At 35.2% G+C, this 25,239-nt stretch overlaps 1 protein-coding gene across 1 annotated transcript in view; it reads left to right on the top strand.

The window, feature by feature from the left end:
- The window catches only part of LOC129219860 (RUN and FYVE domain-containing protein 2-like), a 97,139-nt gene that overhangs the window by 27,212 nt on the left and 44,688 nt on the right, over positions 1-25,239 (top strand). The window contains exons 2-3 of the mRNA XM_054854172.1: positions 17,984-18,154; positions 23,374-23,491. Coding sequence (XP_054710147.1) covers positions 18,136-18,154; positions 23,374-23,491 — 137 coding nt within the window. The 5' untranslated portion in view covers positions 17,984-18,135. The remainder of the gene's footprint in view (positions 1-17,983; positions 18,155-23,373; positions 23,492-25,239) is intronic.

Genomic DNA, 25,239 nt, shown 5'->3' with positions numbered 1-25,239 from the left:
ATTTGACCCACCACTTTTTTTGGTGCACCAGCAGCCTATGTAGGGGCAGATACAATGAAAGGGTCAGTAGGGTCATGCCTCCATTTAAATCGTCGTCAGTTTCATCCATCCATATTGTGTTCAAAGAACTCACAAATTAAATGAAAATGATTGAAGTAATCTTTTGAATTATTCAATTTTTTTTAACTGAATGTTTGAAATACTGCGCCCTTTTATTGCTTATGAAAAAATTTTTCGTGTCCAAAACCCTATTTACTTCTGCATGACGCCCTTCACCCCTAAAGGGGTTCTCTGTATTCGTTTCTACATTGTACTCTACATCATTTCTACTTTTTATAATGTTTATGCCAAGTTTAGTACGGCTGTGTTAATACGTAAGTATCAAAATATTTTATTGTTTCAATTATGTATAGAACAAGCAGGGGAGAGGAATTAAATAAATTTCGTGCCCAGTGTTTTCAAAAATCCTAGTCGGGCCTTGATAAAAGTGAATTTAATAACGATTCCAGTGATTTAAGATTCGTTATTTTATTATTTTGAAAATCAAATGGAATCTTGCGTAAGAATAAAGGGAGGGATTTGAAAAATCTTACGTACCCTTACATGGGGGGGAAGGGATCAAAAATTGCCAAAATCAACCTTACGCAGTTAATGAATGGCCCCTATTCTTGTTAGCTTTTGCTTTAATGTACATTGAGAATTTTGAATTGTGAGCTATTCTCAATATTTTAGCTTTTAGCTGGAATTTTTATTTCGTGATAAACGGGGTTTTTTTCTTGTCAGATTCGATCTTGAATCAATGAAGACTTTTTATTAATCTAAAACTAGATATAATACATTCTCAAACTATTTTCAATAGCAACTAAATGCTTAAAAATATTTCCTTAATTCACTTATTACTTTCTAGCTCTACCTGACACAAATAGACCGGGATCTGAAGGGGGTTGAGCATGCATGGAAAGGCTGACGCAATATTATTTCTGATTATTGTTACAGGCACGATGATGATTATGAAACCACATGTCGTCGCCCCACTGGGTGGTCGACAACCCCGGGGGAGGGGGGAAAGCAGTGGGGGGAGCCGTTTGCTAAAACACTCATAACTCGCGAACTATTTGAGATAAAACACTGAAAAAAGTGGCAATCGAGGCAACAAAACAAGGGCTTTATAAAAGCTAAATATGATTATGGACCTATCTTTGTTGGTTTCTGAGTAAAATTCCATTTTTCGCAAACAAGCAAAATTTTTGAATAAAATGCGCAAAAGAAACTTTTTTTGACCAAAATAAATTACAAATCAAAATTGTTTGATTTTTTTTTTCAAATGAAGTCCAAAATATCATTATTCAGTTTGTTAAAATCATTTAAGTACTGTTAACGCGTTAAAAAACAAAATGAAAGTAGCAAGCTCGAACACGATTTGCATTATAGTTCAGGATCTGAAGGGGTATTTTGAGCATGCATGGAAGACCTGACGCAAAATTATTACTGATTAATGTCACAGGCATTATAGTGATTATGAAACCACATGTCTTCGCCCCACTGGGTGGTCGACAACCCCGGGGGAGGGGGGAAAGACAGTGGGGGGAGCCGTTTGATAAAACACTCATAACTCGCGAACTATTTGAAACAACACACTGAAAAAAGTGGCAATCGACGCAACAAAACAAGGGCTTCATAAAAGCTAAATATGACTATGATCATATCTTTGTTAATTTCTGAGTAAAATTCTATTTTTCGCAAACAAGCAAAAATTTTGAATAAAATTGGTTTTTTTTTCAAATTATCAAAATTATTTAACTGTTTAAGGAACCAATAAAATCTGAAATATCATTATCCAGTTTGTTTAAAATTACTTAAATATTATAAAAGCGTTGAAAAGTGAAATAAAAGCAAGCTCAAAAAGCATTTGAAGTAATTCACAAAAGGGGAAAAAAAAAAAAAAAAAAAACAAGTTTGCGGAATGTACCTTGAAGACTCGACATAAACCAAAGTAAATTTTGTGGCTCTCCTGTTTTGGCGGTTTTATTTCGTAATATTATCAAAACAATGTCCCAGTTAAGTAATTACTTAATTACTTAACCTTTAACGCATTATAGCTGCTTAGTATGGGTCACAATGGGACTTTTTAAAAAATTAAAACATGCAAGTTTGCAAGTACGAAGTAATTACGGAAAGGATAAATGATCAGGATAACCCTTTTGCAGATTTTACACCTGAGTTATGAAACATAGTGAGCGAGGCTATTGCCACATAAGCAGCATCAAAATTTCAGTGGAACGTTAAAGAAAATGTGAATAGTCTCTTATCCAGAGAAGTCCTGCAATGGCAATGTCTTCAATAGCAACTGCAAAACAGCAAAAGAAAACCAAAAAAAAAAAAAAAAACATTTAACCTGGGAAACGTTAGCTCAAAAGTGATGTTAGTACATCTAAAAATCATTCCCATACAATAAACCCAATGCTAGGTTAGGTTCATCGGAATGGTTCACTGAAGCAAAGTGCGAGGTCCGATTTCGTGAATGTAATTGAAAATGATACTTCTTGCAGCAAAACTCTGGAAGAAGCACCCTATTTTAAGAACAAAGTTCAAGTTATCGGTGGAATGAATGACTGTGGTTCATAATGCCCCAAACACTATTTTCAAATGTAGCAAAGATTTTGCAAGTCTCCAAATAAAAAATAATAAAATTTTCTCTCCAATTGTCAAACTACACGCGTGGACCTTAAACACGATCGGTACATCTCACTGTCGTTTTCATAACTTGAAAACCAGAAGTTCCGGAAAGTACATTACAATAATTTCTTGTCATTTCCATCAGAAATAAATATAATATCAGCTCTTTACCATGCTCCTGCAATTCTTTCCAACATGTGCTAAGAAGTATTGCTCAATACTGTACTATTGAATCAATTCCCCTGTACCTTAGCAGTGCCTTTAGATGTAACCAAGTTTGGGTTTCACTTGAATAAAAATAAATCAATAAAGCCCCACACCTTATGAAGCAGCCAGTGTTACCAGCTATGCGCAGGCAAAAGCTGTAAATAATCTTGTATTTGTTTTATTAATAATTCATCTTGATGTAAATACTGTGCTTTTAAGGCTAAAGCAAAAACCTATAAACTACAAAATACTCGGAAGAGAACGATTCAATAGAACAATTACAAGTCAACAAAAAAGAGTATGATCCAGCTTTCAAAATTTCTGATATATTAATGCTTTATGTATGCATATTGATATTCTACAATTATTTTTTAATACTAATTTTACTAATTTTATTTAATTAGTTTTTTTAGAACTCTAGTGTATAATTTTATATTTATATTCGTTTTCATAAAAGCTCAAGCTTCTCATTTTTTATATTTATTTAGTACATATTATTTCTTGTATCATTGTTCTTTGTTGAGTAAATTATAAAAAGCAATATCCGCAAAACAATACCCGCAATATTCTTTTGTGCAAATTGAAAACACAAATTAATAGAAATAAATTAAAATTATATTTGAATTGAAACTACTCTGGGCCTGATTCCCTAGTTCCTCTCAAATTTAAAGCAGTATATAACAAAATTAAAGCCATAGTTAAATACTTTGCAATTAGAATAAGTTTGTAAACTGAAGAATGAATAGTTCGTCATAAGGATAATAAGGCTATTTTTTTCTCCTTGGCATACTGCCGTTTTATTCAATGCACTAACTTAGGCAAGTGCTTGCATTTTCTATTTCGCTTTTTAACGCTCACGTTGGTAATAATTAAGTAGTTTTAAACAAACTGAATAATGAAATTTCAGGTTTTATTCATTCTCAAACGGTTAAATAATTTTAAAAAAGAACTTATCTTTGAAAAAAGAGCTTTTTTTATTTTATTCAAAATTTTTGCATGGCTGCTAAAAAAGGAATTTTAATTAAAAACAAAGAAAGATTAGACCATAAACATATTTAGGTTTTTCAAGCCCTTGTTCTGTTGCATCTTTTGCCACTTTTTTCAGTGTTTAATTTCAAATAGTTCGCGAGTTATGAGTATTTTAGCAAACGACTCCCCCCACTGCTTTCCCCATCCCCCGGGGTTGTCGACCATCCAGGGGGGCGAAGACATGTGGTTTCATATTCACTATAGTGCCTGTGACATTAATCAGAAATAATTTTGCGTCAAGTCTTCCATGCATGCTCAAAATACCCCTTCAGATCCTGAACTATAATGCAAATCGTGTTCGAGCTTGCTACTGTCATTTTGTTTTTCAACGCGTTAACAGTACTTAAATGATTTTGACAAACTGAATAATGATATTTTGGACGTTATTTGAAAAAAAAATCAAACAATTTTGATTTGGAATTTATTTTGGTCAAAAAAGGTTTGTTTTGCGCATTTTATTCAAAAATTTTGCTTGTTTGCGAAAAATGAAATTTTACTCAGGAAACCAACAAAGATAGGTCCATAATTATATTTAGCTTTTATGAAGCACTTGTTTTGTTGCGTCGATTGCCACAATTTTCAGTGTTTTATCTCAAATAGTTCGCGAGTTATGAGTGTTTTAGAAAACGGTTCCCCCACTGCTTTCCCCCCTCCCCCGGGGTTGTCGACCACCCAGGGGGGCGACGACATGTGGTTTCATAATCACCATCGTGCCTGTAACAATAATCAGAAATAATATTGCGTCAGCCTTTCCATGCATGCTCAACCCCCTTCAGATCCTGGACTAAAAGCAGATTTAAAGAGTCTAATAAATTGGGAGAATCCTAACCTGAAAGCGTAGGTAATGGACCTGCGTAGCCTTCACAATGCTGCCAGGTTAGCTTTGTCCCAACCATATACCCCCCCCCCCCCCACACACACACACAGATCTCTTGTTCGGATTTTCTAGGGACTTCTTTTTTATTTTTAGATTGTCTCCTTTCCAAATAATGCCTAGTCGGTAACTGAATGCTAATCCAATTTTGTTGCCTAACCCTTGTGTGTTAAATCTACGTCAAACAAAAATGAACTCTGTAAAATAAGTTTCTTTGCAATCGCCAAGCCGATGCAGGGAAAACATCCTCTCTTTTCCGCCCTTTCCGTTTCAGTTTGTTTATTGCTTCAGTTTCTGTTACCTTAGGCGCCATCCATGAATTATGTCACATTTATTTCAACATTTTGACCCCCTCTCACCCTTTGTCGCAAAATGTCATAGTTCTCCTTATTCTCTGTCATCCCCTTGTCACATGTTACACAATGTTTCATAAGCATATTGAAATTGAAGAGTGACGTCAGAGTTCTTGTTACCTCTTCCCTCCCTTTTGCCACAAGCTGTCATTATTTCACGACCCCCCCCCAAACATGACATCATTTTTAGGTGACCTTAATAGCTTTTCATTTTTCAATTACAATTTAGCAAACAACATCCATTGTTAATGACTAAAGCGTTTTTTCTTTAATCGTAAATACTAACTTTACACAAAGGGGCCGTCCACAAATGATGTCACGCGATGAGAGGTGAGAGGGGGGAGGTTCTTCAAATAATGACAGTTTGTGACAAGGGGGAGAGTGGGGGTGAATCATATTTTTTGATCAATCTTAAGTGTGACACATGATGACAGAGAGTGGAGAGGAGCCAAATTCGTTGAAAATAAGTGTGACATCATTTATGCACAGCTCCTAAAGCAGAGTAGCTTTCCAACTCGTAAATATTCCTTTATTTTGGGTTTTTGCTTATTTATAATTTTAATTTTTAATGAAGTGTCACACTTACGGTCCGCATTCGTTTGAATTGGAAATAAATTTAATTTCTGATGTGCAGGGTGTTGAAAAAAGGGTTCGGACAAAATAATGGTGATTGTACTTATAAAATTAAACAATATTTTCGGTGAACTAGTTTTGTGTTCCACTTTGAGTAGCCGAAAAGCATAAATTGCGATGTCCATGTAATAAATCTATACTAATATTATAAACAGAGAGGGCGGATTTTTGTGTGTTTATGTGTTCGAGGTAATTTGAAAAATTCCTTCACTACATTCAAAGGTGCTTTCTTACTGAGTGACATAGGCTATAATTCGAAAAAATACGATAAATAGTTCTTTTTTTGTTCCAATTCAGGCCCAAATTTCACATAAATTCCCGAATATGGGAGCGAAAAAGTACTTGCACATATTAGTATTATGTATAGTTGAAAAGGGTAGAATTTTCCGCATTCTGAACAATTTGTTCCAATGCTCTAACTTAATTGCGGAGGGCGTAATTTGCGTTTTTAGCTCGAACTTTTTTACGCTTAGCTGAAATTTAGGCACTACTTTCTCCATTAAATATATCTATAAAAAATTAAGGAAGTGTCCCATAGTGTTTATTTTGACTTCATTAGAAAAAGTGACATTTTTTACTCCAGATCTCTCTCCACCTGTGGTCGAGAAACTTAACTTAGCTTCTATCTTCAAAGGAAAAAAAGTTACAAGCGTTTTTAAATCAAATTCGAAAAATGTCATTTCGATTCAGGTACTCAACCATTTTTTGTGTTTCCACGGTTACGCTTTTTGAATCCATTGTTTATTTCCTTATTTTGCATTTAATTTCTTAAACTTTTTTTATTTTGTGTTTCCATGGTTACGCTTTTAAAATCCATCTTTCGCATTTTAATTTCTTAAAAGTATTTTAATATCTGATGTCATTGTTTGGAAGGGTAATTTTGCATGGTGTTTTTTTTTTCTTTTATTTAAGCCTGATTGTTGAATATATGTCACTTGACAGAATTTTTATTCTCAAAGTAGACCGGGCAAAGCCGGGCAACACAGCTCTTAATATATAAAGATTTGAAAGCTACTGTTTATGTGATTTTATACTTTTTTGTTTGTTTGGCAAGCATTTATTATTGCCAAAGAAAAAACATCCGCTTCACTCGCAAAAAGACTGGGTTGCAGTAGCGTGATCGCTTGGCGCGTTAGGCGCTGAGCAGTTCAGTCTAAGATTATTGTTTTAAAGCAACCGTAAATGTAATTCATTGTTTTGACGATTTGTTTTGAAAGAAAAGAAACTTTTGATTTGTTTTTATCCGAGTGAAATGTACCGCATTTTCTTTTTTTTTCTTATGATGATTATTGAATGTTCCACTGGATGTTTTTTTTTTTTCGTTAGACGGATGGATTATGATAGCGTGGTTGCTGGGCGAGTTTGGCAATAAACAATAGAGTTGCAGAACTATTTTTACATTTGAAAGATTTTATTTGATGTATTTTTTGTTTATTTGGTAAAATATTTTAAATTGCAGTAAAAACCGCTTCACTCGCTAAATAGAGTTTTAAAGCAACTATAAATCTAATTTTATGATTTGACGAAAAGTTTTAAATTCCAAAGAAACTTTAATAGTTTTTTTTTTTTGAAAAGGTGTGTACGCATTTTATACAAAGAAAAATGATCATTTCACATCAAAGGGGGAGGGGGCGTCAATTTTTTTTTATTCAACGGACTTCCATCAAATTTTTAGCACGGGCTTCGCTGTGCGGGTACTGCTAGTAACAGGGTTCGTACGGGTCATGGAAATCCTAAAAAGTCATGGAAAAAAAATAAGCAAATTTCAGACCTGGAAAAGTCATGGAAAATTTAAATTTTCATTCAAAGTCATGGAAATTTATTTAAGGTCATGGAAAAATGTCCTGGGTAAAGAGAACGTAATAGAAGTTAAAAGAGCATTAAAAACCTTTACTGATTTAACAGTATTGCACATGAAAGCTATTAAAACTGGAAAATTGAACGATCCCAAAAACAAATTTGAATTTTAAAATCTCATTGCAACCACTTCTGTCAAACATTACGTTCTGAAAATTTTAAACCTATTAATTTGCATACATTTGAATATGTGCAAATAAGTAAATAAGTACATTTAAATCAGAAGATTTATTCACTACTGAATTTTTTTTAAAATAAATATCTGGCTTAGAAACATTAATTTACTACAGAATGTGGCTTTACTTTAAAAATACTGTCAAGTTATGTGGATGATTAAAATTAAATGCATTGTTGACACTAAAAGGCAACTTTTGAAGCAAATTTATTGAAAGTTATTAATGAGTCATTCAGCCTTTGTCCCATTCATTATCATTCTGCCTGTTTACAAAAAGAAAAAAAGATAGATATTGAACATCATTATACTCCATTCACTGTATTTTTACTTAAATTTATATGATGAAGACAAATAAGAATTGCTTAGTTTTTTTTTTTTTTTTTGAACACTGATATTTTTTCAATCACAAGTAAGTGCTTTAATGAGGTAGTGGCATTCACGTAAAAGTTTTGATAGTGCTCATTTCAGAAAAAGAAAATTGGCAGGCTTGATATTGAATTGTACTATTCTCTTCATGTAACAAGGTCATGAAAATTTTTATGAAGTCATGAAAAAGTCTTGGAAAAGTCATGGAATTTTTTCATCCAAATAGAGTATGAACCCTGTAGTAAATAAATAAAACAAAACAATAATAATAATAATAAATTTAAACTAGTATGTTGTGGCCATTACGAAACTTCTATATCTTTCTTATAATTCTGATCCCTCCCCATGCTTGGCGAGGAAGCAATATTCCCAACAAAAACAAAATTACACACGCCAAAACTTGACGACCATCCTTTCCAAAATTTTAAAAGTATTTTTTTCTGAAAGAGCATGCTTAAAAATATAAAATATCACCATTTTTTTAACTAATTTGTTTAAGTTTAATATTTTAAAAAAATACTTAAATCGGATCGCTTTCATTGTTTACGGCTTCTGCCGATGACATTACAAATGATGAAATGACATTCAGTGTTGCCATTCACAGTGCAAAGTATTTAATTCGCATCTTTACTCACGTGTATTGGCAACGATATGGTCGATAGCAAGCATAGAGCGCAATATTTAAATCGCTTCATTCTTGATTATCATATCGTGGAAACGTAGTAGAAAGATGCGGTAAAGTGCATCATTTGTGACGTCATCGAGACCACGTCTTGTGTGAAAAATCGGACATTTTAAAAAATTAATTAAAACAAACTGTTGGGAAAAATGAAAGTATTTTCTGGGTCCATGTTTTTTTTTTGCTCATTCTATCCATTTTAATTACTAAAAGTAGTACTTTTGACTGAAGGAAACCACCCCATTCCCGCTTTATCGCAAAAGCCAAAACAAAGAATAAAAACTGAAAATTATTTTAAAAGCCTTGCTTAAAATAATTAAACATTTATTTGTTAACAAACACAAGATGGCAACAGTTAAAAAGTTTAAATCATCGCGATTTTCTGGTCATTTTCCAACAATTAAACCATGCGAAATACGCAAACGACAGTCTATTACGATTTATCTTTCTTATTGTTGCAATGGAATTGTTTCTTTCAGTCAAAAGTAATACTTTTAGTCACTGAATTTGATAGAAGCAAAAAAAAAAAAAAAAAAAAAAAAAGAAAAATTAATTTGAGTTTTGACATCTTGAATTCAAATTATGTTTTTCGCAATCACGAGTGTGTATGTAGGCATGTGTGTTTGTGTGGGGGGGGATGTTTGTGTGTACGGGGTATGTGTGTTTGTGTCTGTGTGCTGGCATAAGTGAGGGGGGGGGTATGTGTATGTGTGTGTGGGGGAGTATGTGTATGTGTGTGTAGGCATTGTAGGCATATGTGTTTGTGTCTGTGTGCAGGCATGAATGTGTAGGTAGTTGTGTGTATGTGTGTGTGTTTGTGTGTGTAGGTGTATGTGTGTGTAGGTGTATGTGTGTGTGGGTGTATGTGTGTATAGGTGTATGTGTGTATGTGTTTGTGTGTGTATGTGTTTGTGTGTATGTGTATGTATGCGTATGTTTATGTCGGCATATGTGTTTGTGGCTGTGTGCAGGCATGAATGTGTGGGTAGTTGTGTGTATGTGTGTGTATGTATGCGTGTGTGTTTGTGTGTGTAGGTGTATGTGTGTGTAGGTGTATTGGTGTATAGGTGTATGTGTGTGTGTGTAGGTGTATGTGTGTAGGTGTATGTGTGCATAGGTGTATGTGTATGTGTGTAGGTGTATGTGTGTGTAGGTGTATGTGTGTATAGGTGTATGTGTTTGTGTGTGTGTGTATGTTTGCGTGTGTGTGTGTATGTTTGCGTGTGTGTGCATAGTTGTGTATGTATGCGCGTGTGTGTAGGACATGGATGCAACCTGGAGACGGCTTTCGCTATTGGAGCAGCATCGTGAGGAGCCGGTCGACGGTGACAGGGTGCGGAGGGTGGCGGTGGGAAAATAAAAAGATAGGACATCAAAACAGTCAAGTGAGAACAATAAGCAATCGTGATTGCTCAAAAAAAAAAAAATAATAATAATAATAATATGAATTTTTGGCATCTTGAATTCAAATTATGTTTTTCGCAATCACGAGTGTGTGTATGTAGGTGCGTGTATTTATAAGTGTGTGTGGGGGGGGGGGGTATGTGTGTTTGTGTCTGTGTGCTGGCATAAGTGTGTGGGTAGTTGTGTGTATGAATGTGTGGGGGGGGGGGTATGTGTGTGTAGGCCTATGTGTTTGTGTCTGTGTGCAGGCATGAATGTGTGGGTTGTTGTGTGTATGTGTGTGTTTATGTTTTTTGTGTGTGTATGAGTGTGTTTATGTTTGTGTGTATGTGTAGGTGTCTGTATGTATGCGTGTGTGTATGTGTGTGTAGTTGTGTATGTATGAGCGTGTGTGTAGGACATGGACGCAACCTGGAGACGGCTTTCGCTATAGGAGCAGCATCGTAAGGAGCCGGTCGACGGTGATGGTGCGGAGGGTGGCGATGGGAAAATAAAATGATAGGACGCCAAAAACAGTCAAATGAAAGCAATAAGCAATCGTGATTGCTCAAAAATAATTCGAATTTTGACATCTTGAATTCAAATTATGTTTTTCGCAATCACAAGTGTGTGTATGTAGGCGTGTGTGTTTGTGTGTGGGGGTATGTGTGTTTGTGTGTAGGGGTATGTGTATGTGTGTGTAGGCATGTGTGTTTGTCTGTGTGCTGGCATAAGTGTGAGGGTTGTTGTGTATATGAATGTGTGTATGTGTGTGTGGGGGAGGGGTATGTGTATGTGTGTGTAGGCATATGTGTTTGTGTCAGTGTGCAGGCATGAATGTGTGGGTAGTTGTGTGTATGTGTGTGTGTGTGTGTGTGCGTGCGTGCGTGTGTGTGTGTAGCTGCGTATGTATGCGCGTGTGTGTAGGACATGGATGCAACCTGGAGACGGCTTTCGCTATTGGAGCAGCATCGTGAGGAGCTGGTCGACGGTGACAGGGTGCGGAGGGTGGCGGTGGGAAAATAAAATGATAGGACGCGAAAAACTGTCAAATGAGAACAATAAGCAATCGTGATTGCTCAAAAAAAAAAAAAAAAAAAATAGATAAAGAAAAATTAATTTGAATTTTGACATCTTGAATTCAAATTATGTTTTTCGCAATCACAAATGTGTGTATGTAGGCGTGTGTGTTTGTGTGTGGGGGTATGTGTTTGTGTGTAGGGGTATGTGTATGTGTGTGTAGGCATGTGTGTTTGTCTGTGTGCTGGCATAAGTGTGTGGGTAGTTGTGTATATGAATGTGTGTATGTGTGTGAAGGGGTATGTGTATGTGTGTGTAGGCATATGTGTTTGTGTCAGTGTGCAGGCATGAATGTGTGGGTAGTTGTGTGTATGTGTGTGTGCGTGCGTGTGTGTGTGTAGTTGTGTATGTCTGCGCGTCTGTGTAGGACATGGATGCAACCTGGAGACGGCTTTCGCTATAGGAGCAGCAGCGTGAGGAGCCCGCCTGTCCACGGTGACAGGGTGCGGAGGGTGGCGGTGGGAAAATAAAAAGATAGGACATCAAAACAGTCAAATGAGAACAATAAGCAATCGTGATTGCTCAAAAAAAAAAAAATAATAATAATAATAATATGAATTTTTGGCATCTTGAATTCAAATTATGTTTTTCGCAATCACGAGTGTGTGTATGTAGGTGCGTGTATTTATAAGTGTGTGTGGGGGGGGGGTATGTGTGTTTGTGTCTGTGTGCTGGCATAAGTGTGTGGGTAGTTGTGTGTATGAATGTGTGGGGGGGGGGTATGTGTGTGTAGGCCTATGTGTTTGTGTCTGTGTGCAGGCATGAATGTGTGGGTTGTTGTGTGTATGTGTGTGTTTATGTTTTTTGTGTGTGTATGAGTGTGTTTATGTTTGTGTGTATGTGTAGGTGTCTGTATGTATGCGTGTGTGTATGTGTGTGTAGTTGTGTATGTATGAGCGTGTGTGTAGGACATGGACGCAACCTGGAGACGGCTTTCGCTATAGGAGCAGCATCGTAAGGAGCCGGTCGACGGTGATGGTGCGGAGGGTGGCGATGGGAAAATAAAATGATAGGACGCCAAAAACAGTCAAATGAAAGCAATAAGCAATCGTGATTGCTCAAAAATAATTCGAATTTTGACATCTTGAATTCAAATTATGTTTTTCGCAATCACAAGTGTGTGTATGTAGGCGTGTGTGTTTGTGTGTGGGGGTATGTGTGTTTGTGTGTAGGGGTATGTGTATGTGTGTGTAGGCATGTGTGTTTGTCTGTGTGCTGGCATAAGTGTGAGGGTTGTTGTGTATATGAATGTGTGTATGTGTGTGTGGGGGAGGGGTATGTGTATGTGTGTGTAGGCATATGTGTTTGTGTCAGTGTGCAGGCATGAATGTGTGGGTAGTTGTGTGTATGTGTGTGTGTGTGTGTGTGCGTGCGTGCGTGTGTGTGTGTAGCTGCGTATGTATGCGCGTGTGTGTAGGACATGGATGCAACCTGGAGACGGCTTTCGCTATTGGAGCAGCATCGTGAGGAGCTGGTCGACGGTGACAGGGTGCGGAGGGTGGCGGTGGGAAAATAAAATGATAGGACGCGAAAAACTGTCAAATGAGAACAATAAGCAATCGTGATTGCTCAAAAAAAAAAAAAAAAAAAAAATAGATAAAGAAAAATTAATTTGAATTTTGACATCTTGAATTCAAATTATGTTTTTCGCAATCACAAATGTGTGTATGTAGGCGTGTGTGTTTGTGTGTGGGGGTATGTGTTTGTGTGTAGGGGTATGTGTATGTGTGTGTAGGCATGTGTGTTTGTCTGTGTGCTGGCATAAGTGTGTGGGTAGTTGTGTATATGAATGTGTGTATGTGTGTGAAGGGGTATGTGTATGTGTGTGTAGGCATATGTGTTTGTGTCAGTGTGCAGGCATGAATGTGTGGGTAGTTGTGTGTATGTGTGTGTGCGTGCGTGTGTGTGTGTAGTTGTGTATGTCTGCGCGTCTGTGTAGGACATGGATGCAACCTGGAGACGGCTTTCGCTATAGGAGCAGCAGCGTGAGGAGCCCGCCTGTCCACGGTGACAGGGTGCGGAGGGTGGCGGTGGGAAAATAAAAAGATAGGACATCAAAACAGTCAAATGAGAACAATAAGCAATCGTGATTGCTCAAAAAAAAAAAAAAAAGAAAAAAATAATTTGAATATTGACATTTTGAATTCAAATTATGTTTTTCGCAATCACGTGTTTTTTTGCGTGTGTGCAGGCATATGTGTGTCTGAATATGCGTGTATGTATGTGCGTGTTTGTGTCTGTGTGTAGGCATGTGTGTGTGTATGTGGGTATGTGTGTGGGTATGTGAGTGTGAGTGTGTAGGTGCGTGTGTCTATGTCGAGGCGTGTATGTGTGTGTAGGCGTGTGTTTGTGTCTGTGTGCAGGCATGAGTGTGTGTATACGTGTGTGTGGGTATTTATGTATGTGTGGGTGAGTGTGTGTGTATGCATGCGTGTGTGTGTAGGATATGGATGCAACCTGAAGACTGTTTTCGCTGTAGGAGCAGCATATCGTGAGGCCGGTGGACGGCGGTGCTGGCAGAGGGAGGCGGTGGGAAAATAAAATCAGCGTAATGCCAAAAACAGTCAAGTGAGAACAATAAGCAATCGTGATTGCTCAATAATAATAATAAATAAATAAAATAAATTAATAAATAACATGGAATCCAGAAAATACTTTTTATTTTTCCAACAGTTATTTTTTAATTAACTTTTTTGAATTCTCGATTTTTTTAAACAAGGCGTGGTCTTGATGACGTCACAAATGATACTCTTTGGCGCATCTTTCTACCGCATTTCCACGTTATGATAATCAAGAAGCGAATTAAAAATGCGCTCTACGCTTTCTGTCAACCATATCGTTGCCTATACACGTGAGTAAAGATGCGAACTAAATATTTTACTCTGTGAATGGCAACACTGAATGGCATTTCATCATTTGTGATGTCATCAACAGAAGCGTAAACAATAAAAGCGCACCGATTTAAGTTTTTTTTTTTTTGAAAATATTAAACTTAAATAAATTTTTTAAAAAAATGGTCAGATCCTATGTTTTTAAGCATGCTCTTTCAAAAACAAATACTTTTAAAATTTTGGAAACGACACCATTATAAAGCTATTTTATTCACACAAAAAAAAAAAAAATAAATAAATAAATAAAAAAAAAATTAAATAAATAAATAAATAAATAAAATCGCCCCCCCCCCCCCCATGGAGCGATTGGCGACAAAATTGAACCAACGCCTGTTTACTTATGGATTGACATTTATTCCAAATTTCATTCAGAACGTAGCATTACTTCTTGAGATATGCCACTTACAATGGGAAAAAAAAGTGTTCGATTGCGCCACCCCCCCTTTTTAGCTGTTGACGCCAAAATATAATCAGCTTTTATACCCTCTATAGGCTACTTGTCGACAGAATTTTGTCTTATTCCGTTCGTTATTTCTTGAGCTACAGCAGTCCCAATTGACGACAAAAAACGTTCTATAATTCAACCCCCGTTTGAGCTATTGACACCAAAATTGAATCAGCACCTGTTCCTGTTAGGGGCAACACATGGACCAAATTTTATTTGATTCCGCCAGTTACTTCTTGGGGAATAGCAGGCACGCATAACTCAAGAAACGTCCCATTGCTCCATCCCCTTGGAGGAATTCGCGCCAAAAACCAATGAGCACAAGTTCACATAGGAGCACATATGTATACCAAATTTCGTTTTTGCTGTAGAGCGGCCACAAAAAACTGGTCACACACACAGACATTTTCCAAAAATGGTGGAAATGGACTCAACACATCTCAAAACGTTCGAATCCGTCAAAAAATTCGAAAATTTGCACGAATCCAATACTTTTTTCTATATATTAGATATAGAAGATAGTAAAAAGAAATGAAAGTGATGAGAAACAATGAAATCTTATGCAGCACTAACTCATTTATTGCCATAATAAAAAATATCAAAATAGAAACTCAAAATGGTGGTCGGATGTGACTTTGCAGCTAAGGACTGGCAAGCGCAATGTGAGTCTAAGTTCTATATGAGGCAGTGAGAAGCAAAGGGATGTAAGTGGACATTTTCAAGTTTTGAGTACAACGCGTTTAAAGATAAGATCCTATGCATTATTTTTTCCTAAATCACGCTGTATAACAGCACCTACCAAGGCCACTAGTACTATCTCTTGCCCCAAGACGGAGGAGAGGTTCAACTACTACTTGTACTGGTTATTTTCAAATTTTTTAATTTTGCCACTTACATACCTCTCCTCCGTCTTGGGGCAAGAGTGGCCTTGGTAGGTGCTGTTATACAGCGTGATTTAGGAAAAAATAATGCATACGGTCTTATCTTTAAACGCGTTGTACTCAAAACTTGAAAATGTCCACTTACATACCTTTGCTTCTCACTGCCTCATATATAATAAATGTGTTTCGTTTTGATAGGTGCATTTTCCCTTCATACTTTTTAGACACTGCATCTGAAAATATTTTTACCATTTTTCAAAATACAACTTTCTTTAACGCATACTACCTTAATTTCAATAATATAAGTTTTTACTTTATCTGCTTGCCGGTACGTATTGTTTTTTAGTCTTTAGAATGATAAAGAAATGTACAATGCTCGTCATAAGGGTTGTAAGTTTCGTTTAAGTCCTTTTCTTGTCATTCACTTTCACCGTTTTCCCACCAATTTATCCAGCTAGTGAATCAAGTTATGACTTAGTGTGCTGCGCATAATCTCCCCCCCCCCCTTTTTTTCTTATTAACTTCCTACTGTCTGTCTTTCAAGGAAAGGGTCTATGAGGGAATTTATTGCGTTTAGCTGTTTTCGCTCTCCGTCAAGAGCGGAAATAATAATATTCAATAAATTATTGTGTTCAAAATGGATTAATAAGAATTTTCACGCCAGGGTGCAACTAGAATTTTGTTCTGCAGGTGAAGGTGGTACATGAAATTAAGCACCATGTGCTTTGTAGATGTTACTTTATAGCTAAGTGTTTATGAACTTATGACCTAAAGAAGTTGTTTTAAATCAGTGATTCAATTCATGATTCAAATCAATTGATTAAAAAAAATTGAGAAATCACGTTTGCTAATTGTTTTTATTTCACCGTAGTTGACGTCTTATCCTTTTTGAGGTTCACCGGCCTCCGCGCGCGTGTTCTCTTCCTTGACGTTAGCTCCTCCTCGTTCTCGTCTATTTACTTTAAAATGACGTTATTTATACCCGGCTCTTTCGACTTTGCGCAAAAATAGCATCCAACACGCACAACATCCAGCATCTAGCATCCAACGCACAATATCAGGCACACAGCATCTAGCATTCAGACCCGGCATCAATTTGAAATTTGGCCCCTTGAATTCAAGTTATGTTTCTATTAATTATTTTTTGCGATAGGAGCCATTTGTAGAAACAAGAAACCAAACGAGTAGGATCCTATCGCAATTCTTGATTGCAAAAAACTTAATTTAAATTCAAGATGTTAAAATTTAAATAAATGTCAGGGGAAGGATGCTTTGTGCTTAATACTAGGTGTTGTGTGCTGGTGTTTTTTTTTTTTTTTTTTTTTCAATTGTTGACTTGAATCTTTTTTTAATTTAAATCCTAGAAAACCTCTTAAAAAATCTTAATTTTGCCCTTTTCTTAGTTAGCACAACCTGTTTTCTTTATTTTTGATTTTGTTGTCCATGAGGTTTATCTTCATTTGCCCTCATCTGCCGGGGTTCAAGAACTGTCTTCAACCTTTTATTTTGTAGAGTGAATGTAGAAATCTATTAGAAGTGCAAAAGGCTACCAAAAAAAAAAAAAAAGAAAGATAAAACTTTGCTGTTAATGCAGTTAGCATTTCTGCACAGCTTTATTTTGAAAAAAATTGTTTTAATTTGTATATAGTAAGTTATTTTATAGTCTACTTGCTCTTCTATGATATCCACTTGGGACAAAATGTTTCAGAACCGTTATTGCATGCCTAACAAAAGATATTTTTATTTACAGAGTTATACTACACCCGTTTTTTTTTTTTTTTTTTTGCTTAGTTAGACAAATCCGAATTGGTTTTTTTTAAACTTTGCTTTCATTTGATACTTATCTGATTTAAAACTACCAAGTTTCTCTAATTTCTCCTATTTGCCTGTCTTTGTAGTGGATATTACTTTGCCAGCTACATTTGAATTTTTTTTTCAATCATTTTTATTTGCATTAAAATCTGTTTTACACGATGTAATAACTTTTTTTTAAATCTGCAATATTTGAGACATAATATTTTTTGACATCGAAGAGAATTTCACGTGGTTAAGGGGACAAAATAAATGAACTTCCGTTCTTTTCTAAAGAAACGATATTGAAAACTAAATGATCGTTGCTAAGGGATGAGACATAAGAATCGTTCTTGAGAAAAACTTCGCTTCATACAGATTCAAAAGGGCAAAGAGCAATAGAAGAGTGAGTTACATTATTTTGCATACGAATTCATGAAGACTTACAAGTATTACAGTTTAGCGGAATTTATCGTTGTATCGGATATTGCTGCCGCGAGGTTTTGCTATGTTGGTTAAAGTTTACTCTATTCTTTTTGTACAGGATGCTTAGCTTTGAATGCGTTATTATTGCTTTTATTTCCATTCGTCTCTCGAAAGCTGGCTGTGAAATAAGTTTTCTTTTCCTTAAACCTGTTTACATAGAATGTCTCGTGCTTTCAGAACGTGATCCAGTGGCCATCGAACGATCGAATCTCCTGAATGTGATAAAGCTGGTAGTGAAAGAACTCATTGAATCCTCTCTGAAATATGGGCGCCAGCTCGACACAGACCACGTGCCTCTCCAACACTTTTTTATTTTACTGGAACACGCCATGAGGCATGGATTAAAGCGTAAGTAACCGCCTCTTCCAGGTTATGTCTTCATTAGTCTGAAAGTTTGCTATAAGCAATTTGTTTGGTACAGAAAGGGGCGTCCCGAAATTAAATTTTTGACAGGGCAGAAATTCTCAATTTGCGGAATGTATTGTGCGATGAGGTTTTATCAATGAAGTTATCGCACCGATGACTAATTTAATTAGTGCATTTTTAGTTGCAGAGTGTAACTGGAGTCCTTTTCAGAAAATAATACCTGTATTTTAAATTATGACTTTATTTCCTCCTTGGTGATATTATACAGTGGTATCCTTGGCGAGCTATTTACATATGAAAAATGATATTGCAAAATAAGTTCTCTCGAAGCATAGATAGTTTAGTAAAACAGGCAAAACCATTATTTGTAAATTTGCATTATTAAAAATGAAGAATCATTTATGCAATCGTAGTTTTAGTTATTTAAACTTAAGGTTTGCAGATAAAGTTTACTGTTATAAAATGCCTAATCTAGAGCATGACGGCAAGTAGCCAACTTGGCTGACTATATGAAAGAAAAATACGGCGCCTTAAAAATAAGAGCAAGCAACTGAGCTACAGAAGCAACATATATAGTCAGCCAGAGTCATTTGCATGTGAAATGCGCATTTCCTGATGTTAGAACGGCGGCCAATCAAATGGATAAGGAATTTCGTCATTTAATCACGTAAGGCACGCACGTGTCTAAGATCGGGAAATACGTTATATACATTGAAATTTGTGACTTTGCAAGATAAAAGAAAATGGGGATTTAATTAATGCCAAATATATCAAAATAAACGTGAATTATTGATAATATTATTTGGAATTCCCAACAGAATGGAACTCCAAATTTTTCCGTATGATGACAATTTTTTCGAATGGAAATCCAAATTTCGCTGAATGAAACTCCAAATTTTACTGAATGGCACTCGGTAAAATTCGCCGTAAGATGATGATTTTTGCCGAATCGTCAGACAAAATTTTCCGAATAAGAAAATTTTTGGGAGGTCACAGTGATCTCTCGTGACCTCCCTTCGGGGCGTCCCTGGGTACAATTCATGTATCATTCATAGAAGCACATTTGTGCAATGTTACTTTCACACGACTGACGAAATCTTCGTTGATGAATTTTTCTGAAAGTGTAAGTGTAACTCAATGTAACATGAATTCCATTGAAAAAACGATCGCTTTTGCTGATTTTGAAAATATTTTAGGGGCAATACCCTCATGAATCTCCCAACTTGCAAAAAATGTTCATGCTTTTGAATTTTGTCCCTCTCTATATAGCCCCTCAGAAGGATGTTAAAAGGTTAATATACTGCTCCCTTCCCCTCCAAATAAAATTAATGGCTATGAAACTGTCGAAAACTGAACCAATTGGGAGGAGCCATTTCCGAAAACTGGGACGTAATGGGACAAAACGTTGTTCATATTTGGATTCAGGCGGTCATTTTACATAAGAATCAGCAGGAATGGTGGAAAGAAGTATTTGAAAGTTTTTTTTTTTTTTTTTTGCCATTCCGTCTTCCCGATTAATCGAAAAAGATAATTGGCTGATATCACAATTTCTCACTCAGGAAAGCTCCTCTTACGTAAATTCTCCATAAAAACAAATGAAGGGCTCGGGGCAGAAATGCGACAAGCCACAAGGAGTGACTTTTCCATCAAAATTTTTGTTTCTCAAAACTAAAACTGAAATAAACATGACAATGGATTATGTCATTTGGAGAAAAACATACCTGGTTTTAGCATTGCAGAATATCGAATGTATAATACCTTTAAAAAATTCTGCAAGTTGGAAATTGACCAATTGAAAAATCCACATCATGTGGCATATCATATTCTTTCCCCGAGCCATTCAAATGAACACTGTAAAAGTTCTTTCTCAGCCGCGCAGTCTTAATGCAGAGGAAACAACATACTATCGCTAACGTATGCAATTCGTTTATCACTTTTGGATACCTTTTTTTGTGTGTGTTTCGTTTTTTCTGATACTTGGGTAGGGGAGGGGGGATTATGATGCATCTATGGAGTTGAGTTTAATGAAATAGTTTTAAGTGAAAAGCAGCTGATTTTTACTGCATTTTAATAAACAAACAGTATTAAATAATTCTAGATTACCATGGTCTGTATCTGTAAAATGCTGCAGTGAGGACTAAAAATTTCTTTGGGACCGAACAACTTTGGGACCGTTTCTATAGCTGTTAAAAACTATTTTCTATGCAAAACTTTATTTCCTGCATTCAAATTTCTTTGTCCTCTCCTGAAAATTTAATTGGAAATTAATGCTTACCCTTTTTATTAGAAATTTATGATTATCATTTTTCTTTGTATAAAATGCGCACACACCTTTTCAAAAAAAAAAAAAAAAAACTATTAAAGTTTCTTTGGATTGAAAGTCGACTAAAATAATGTTTTTTAAGCTTCAGTTTCGAAAATTTTTCGGTCTTCTTGACGTTATCAAAGAAGACCTAAATCCTATTTTTATATTTCAATTTCGAAAAATTTCCTGGGGAGCATCCCTGAACCTCTTCACTCCCTAACATTACCGAAGATCATCTAGAATGCATTTTTAAGACAACAAATTTAAAAAAATTCCGAAGGGGGCGGGGGGGCATCGGATTTTTGTTCTCATTAGAACTGTTAAAAATGGACTAAAACTGCGTTTTTAGAGTTAAAATTATCAAGAACTTCCAAAGACAACCATCCTATCCTTAAAATAATTAGTGATCTAAAAATAGCACTTCCAAAGTTTCAATTTCGAAAAATGATCGGGAAAGTGCCCCTGGCCTCTTCCCCCCCTCCTCCGCCCTTAACTTATGCAAAATCTCTCCATTCCTTACCATCACCAAAAACCATTTAAAGCTGCATTTTCGGACTTGCAACTTTGCAAAACTTCTGCGGGAGAGCCCCCGAACCTCTTCTCCCTCTAACATTACCACCCCTTCGTCTAGTGTTTCCAAGGTTAGCTTACACATGTGTATTTAAGACCCTAGTTTTGAAAATTTTCATGGGGAATTCTTCATATTGGGGAGATTGCTGAAGAGGATACCTCAAACATTGTAGAAAATCATCGTAAAATAGTCTAACAATGAGTTGTTGGAGCTATAGTTTCGAAAATTTTCTAGGGGAGAACCTCAGACCTCACATATTCTCTATGAATATTTGCATATGCTTTTTCTCCAAATCTGTAAAGCAAATTCTCTTACACTTGAATCCTCAAATTTTATTGACGAGTCTCTCAACTCTCGAGAGGAGCTCGAGACTTTTGAGAACGAGAGGTCTCAAAATGCCAGGGCCAGTTCATGTTGTCCCATCCGCCACTGTACTTAAGGTTGGAAAATTTGACTTACTCCATTGTAATAGTTGGTAGCTATAAAATGCATTGATCTGTAAGCCTGAGTCAGTTAGCCATTGCTTTAAAAAGAAATTCCTCCTTTTTTTATATTTTTTATAATGTCTTTTTTCTTTCTTATTTTCATAAAATGAATAATTTTACTTTTGGGTATGGTTTTTCACTTTGAATAAACAAAAACCAATTTTTATTTTTGGTAATCATAATAATAACAATAAAAGTAATAAGTTTCTTTCTAATAGCTATGAAATTATAATAATAAGAATTATTATTATATTTAACTGAAAATGTTTCAAAATGTAGTAGTTTTTCTTAATCATTATGTTTAGTTTCCTACAGTATGCAATTTGATATAACTTTGTAGAACTCTTTTTTTTTCAATAATTATATTTAACTCTTCTAGTATGCATTGATCACGCATCTGATATAACGTGTTTTTGATATTATTTATAATCCCTCTACATGCATACATACTGACAGTACATACCCCTTCACTTATTCAAAATTAATTTTACAAATATATGTACAATACACATTCATGTGTGTGTGTATGCTTAAATCATTTTTTATGCATTTTTTTTCAAAATAATTAGTTGAATTTTCTTTTTATTTCTTATGTATTTACAGGATGTTTTATTTAGTGTCAGAATCAGGGTTGGCCGGATGGACCCAATTGGGTTGGACCCAATGGGTTTTTTTGAAAAAACCCATTTAAAAAAACCCATTATTTAGCCCACTTTTGGGTTTTTTTAAATTTTTTGAGAAGTTTTAAAAAAAGTAATTAATTTAAATACTTTTACAATTTAAACTTCTATTTTATTTGTTCTTCACCACAGACAATGGACATAAAAAATGAATTTTGAACTTTAATAGTATTTCTTAACTCTTAATGGCATTAAAAATACCTTCAAAGATTTAACAAATATATATTTAACTTTTATCTTTAACTGGTCAATAAATAACTCAAATTATCTTGACTAAGTCCTGTCACGTCTGGTTTTCTCAATATTTGTAGATTGTACAGAGGAAACTACTCTAGCTAAAAGGCTTTCATGTGAATTATTTTGTGCAACCCGACACGTCACAAATTTCGAATTAACAAGTTATATTTTATTAGAAATTAACAGGTTTTACAAATGGTCGGACAGAAAACAGAATAGGATGTACAGTATTTTCATTATCTTACAAAAAAGTTTAATATTTCTTAATCTGTACACAGAAATAGAAAAACAGGCAACATAAAATTTAAAGAAATGTCTTGATTAAGCTGGAATTCAGTAAATAGGGATTTAAACTACTTGAAATTCTACAGTAGTTTTGCATAAAAAAATGAAATTTAATAAAGTAAAATGCAAAAAAAATAGTAGTAATTAAAAACGAACAATAGATTTTATCACTCAAGAAGTAATTTTGCCTTAACTGTTGGTAATCATGGAAACTAAAAAATCTGAAACTTCACCATTCTTGGGTTTCGTTGTCTTTCATACTCTTTTTCAGAAAACGCTGAATTTTAACTAATTTTCCAGCTTTTTTTACCCCAAGACAATTCTTGTGCTTTGTTCATATACTTACGCTACAATATGCTACAAGTACCCTACATTTTCCCTAAAAAAAGACAAAAAAAAACCACATTTCTTTTAAAAAACCCAGATTTAGTTGGGTTTTTTTGGGTTTTATTTAAAAAAATCCAAAAAACCCTGGGTCCATGGGCTTTTTTAAAAAAACCCGGGTTTTTGCCAACCCTGGTCAGAATTGTATTAATCGTAGAGATTTTTTTAAATATATATTGTGTATTTGTATTATTATGCTGTCTTTAAATTGATTTTGACATAATAATACGAGGATTCTTCTCGTTTCATTTCAGCAAAAAAAGGACTTTTAGGCCCAAAAAAAGAACTATGGAATGTTTTAGAGACAGTAGAAAAACACATGCCTGAGGCCTCTGACATTACTGCTAGTGTTAGAGAATTACCCACCGTAAAGTATGTTATTTTACTTATTTATTTCGTTGATTTACTAAGCTTTCTCAAAAATGTGAGCACAAAAACCTGTATGTTTATTATTTGAATGATGCAAAAACTGTATGCTCTAAAAGAAACTAATGTATTGACACAATTATTCAGATAGAATAAGCTACAAAACGGATAGGCAAGAAATATTTAACACATCAAGAAGGAAATTAACATGATGGTAGATAATATTGAGGCACACACTCACGCCATAAGCGGATACATTTTTTGCTGTGCAAATACATTTGCTATTGATGTATCTGCACAGCAGTACCGAAATAACATAGGGTCTGGTGGGGTAAAGTGGTCATAAAATCGTAGGTTTCCAACTTAGGCGGATAATAAATGCAACAAATTCTTTAAACACTTCAACTTTTTTTGTTGTTATTTTACATTGCATTATTAAAGAACACGGTACATTGAATTTTAGGAAGAAAAGTATTGATTTTAGTAGTTTTATAGAACTTTCTTTTTCCTATGTTTTTATGACCACTTTACCCCATGGGGTGGGGGAAAGTGGTCATAGCATGGGGTAAAGTGGTCATAGTTAAAAATAGATGCAAAACCTTTATAAAGAACCCTAATACTTGTATATTTCAGTTGTTTTTATAGTTACAAGTATATTCACGAGTACATGCGTGTATACACGAATATATACGTGTCGTGTTATACACGAGTAAACACATTCCTATATGAGTAGATACATGTATACATCGGATACATGCATGCACGTGCCTACTCAAGTATATACGTGTATATACGAGTATATAAGCATGTATACGTGATTACCTACAGGAGTGTATACGTGTCTACATGAGTACATACGTGTCACATGTATATACGTGTTACGTATATGTACGTGTCATGTGTTTATACGAGTATATACGCGTATAAACGAACATCATATGCGCGTCTGCACTTGTATCTCGAGAACATACGTGCATACTTGAGTATATATGTGTATAGTAGACGTACATACGCATATATAAGTGTACATACGTACATATACGAGTATACACGAGTTAATTCGTGGATACATCCAGTGCGTCTTTGTACGTGTCTACTCACGTATATATAATATGGAAGCACGAGTACATACGCACGTACACGTGTAAACACGATTATATACCTGTATAGACGTATAGACGTACATTTACGTGTATACACCAGTACATGTATGTATACACGAGAATATACGCTTATATACATGTTGGCCTGCAGAGTGAATCGAAGCTCTTGGGCAAAATCAAACGGATGTGAGAGGGGAGGATAAGAAGCAAAGAATCATTAGGACGTTATAATCACTGACGCGCTACATGCACACGAAGCCAGAAACTGATGGATGCAAAGCAGGGCACAAATTTGTTGCACAAAGATGATTTCACCTAACATTTTAGTTTTTAAGAAATATTTAAAGCAGTTGTTGAAAGTTACGGTCTGTAGTAGCTTTAATACACGTATCGCAACAAAGGCGCAGCGGCTGATGAAAGTTTTTCAAAAGTCTCGTTATTGCAACAGAGAGGGATCTGTGAATGCGACGCTTGTATTACAGCCGAAGGTCGCAAATTTCATCAATCGCTTTAAAACTTTCTTAAGTAATAAAATGTTGTGTAAAATTGTATTTGTGTTATATATATATATATATATATATATATATATATATATATATATATATATATATATATATATATATATATATATATATATATATATATATATAT

This window comes from Uloborus diversus, chromosome 4, assembly GCF_026930045.1.
Source record: "Uloborus diversus isolate 005 chromosome 4, Udiv.v.3.1, whole genome shotgun sequence".
In the NCBI taxonomy this organism is placed as follows: domain Eukaryota; kingdom Metazoa; phylum Arthropoda; class Arachnida; order Araneae; family Uloboridae; genus Uloborus; species Uloborus diversus.
The sequence above is the reverse complement of the archived record's forward strand: the minus strand, read 5'-3'. Positions and strand labels throughout refer to the sequence as shown.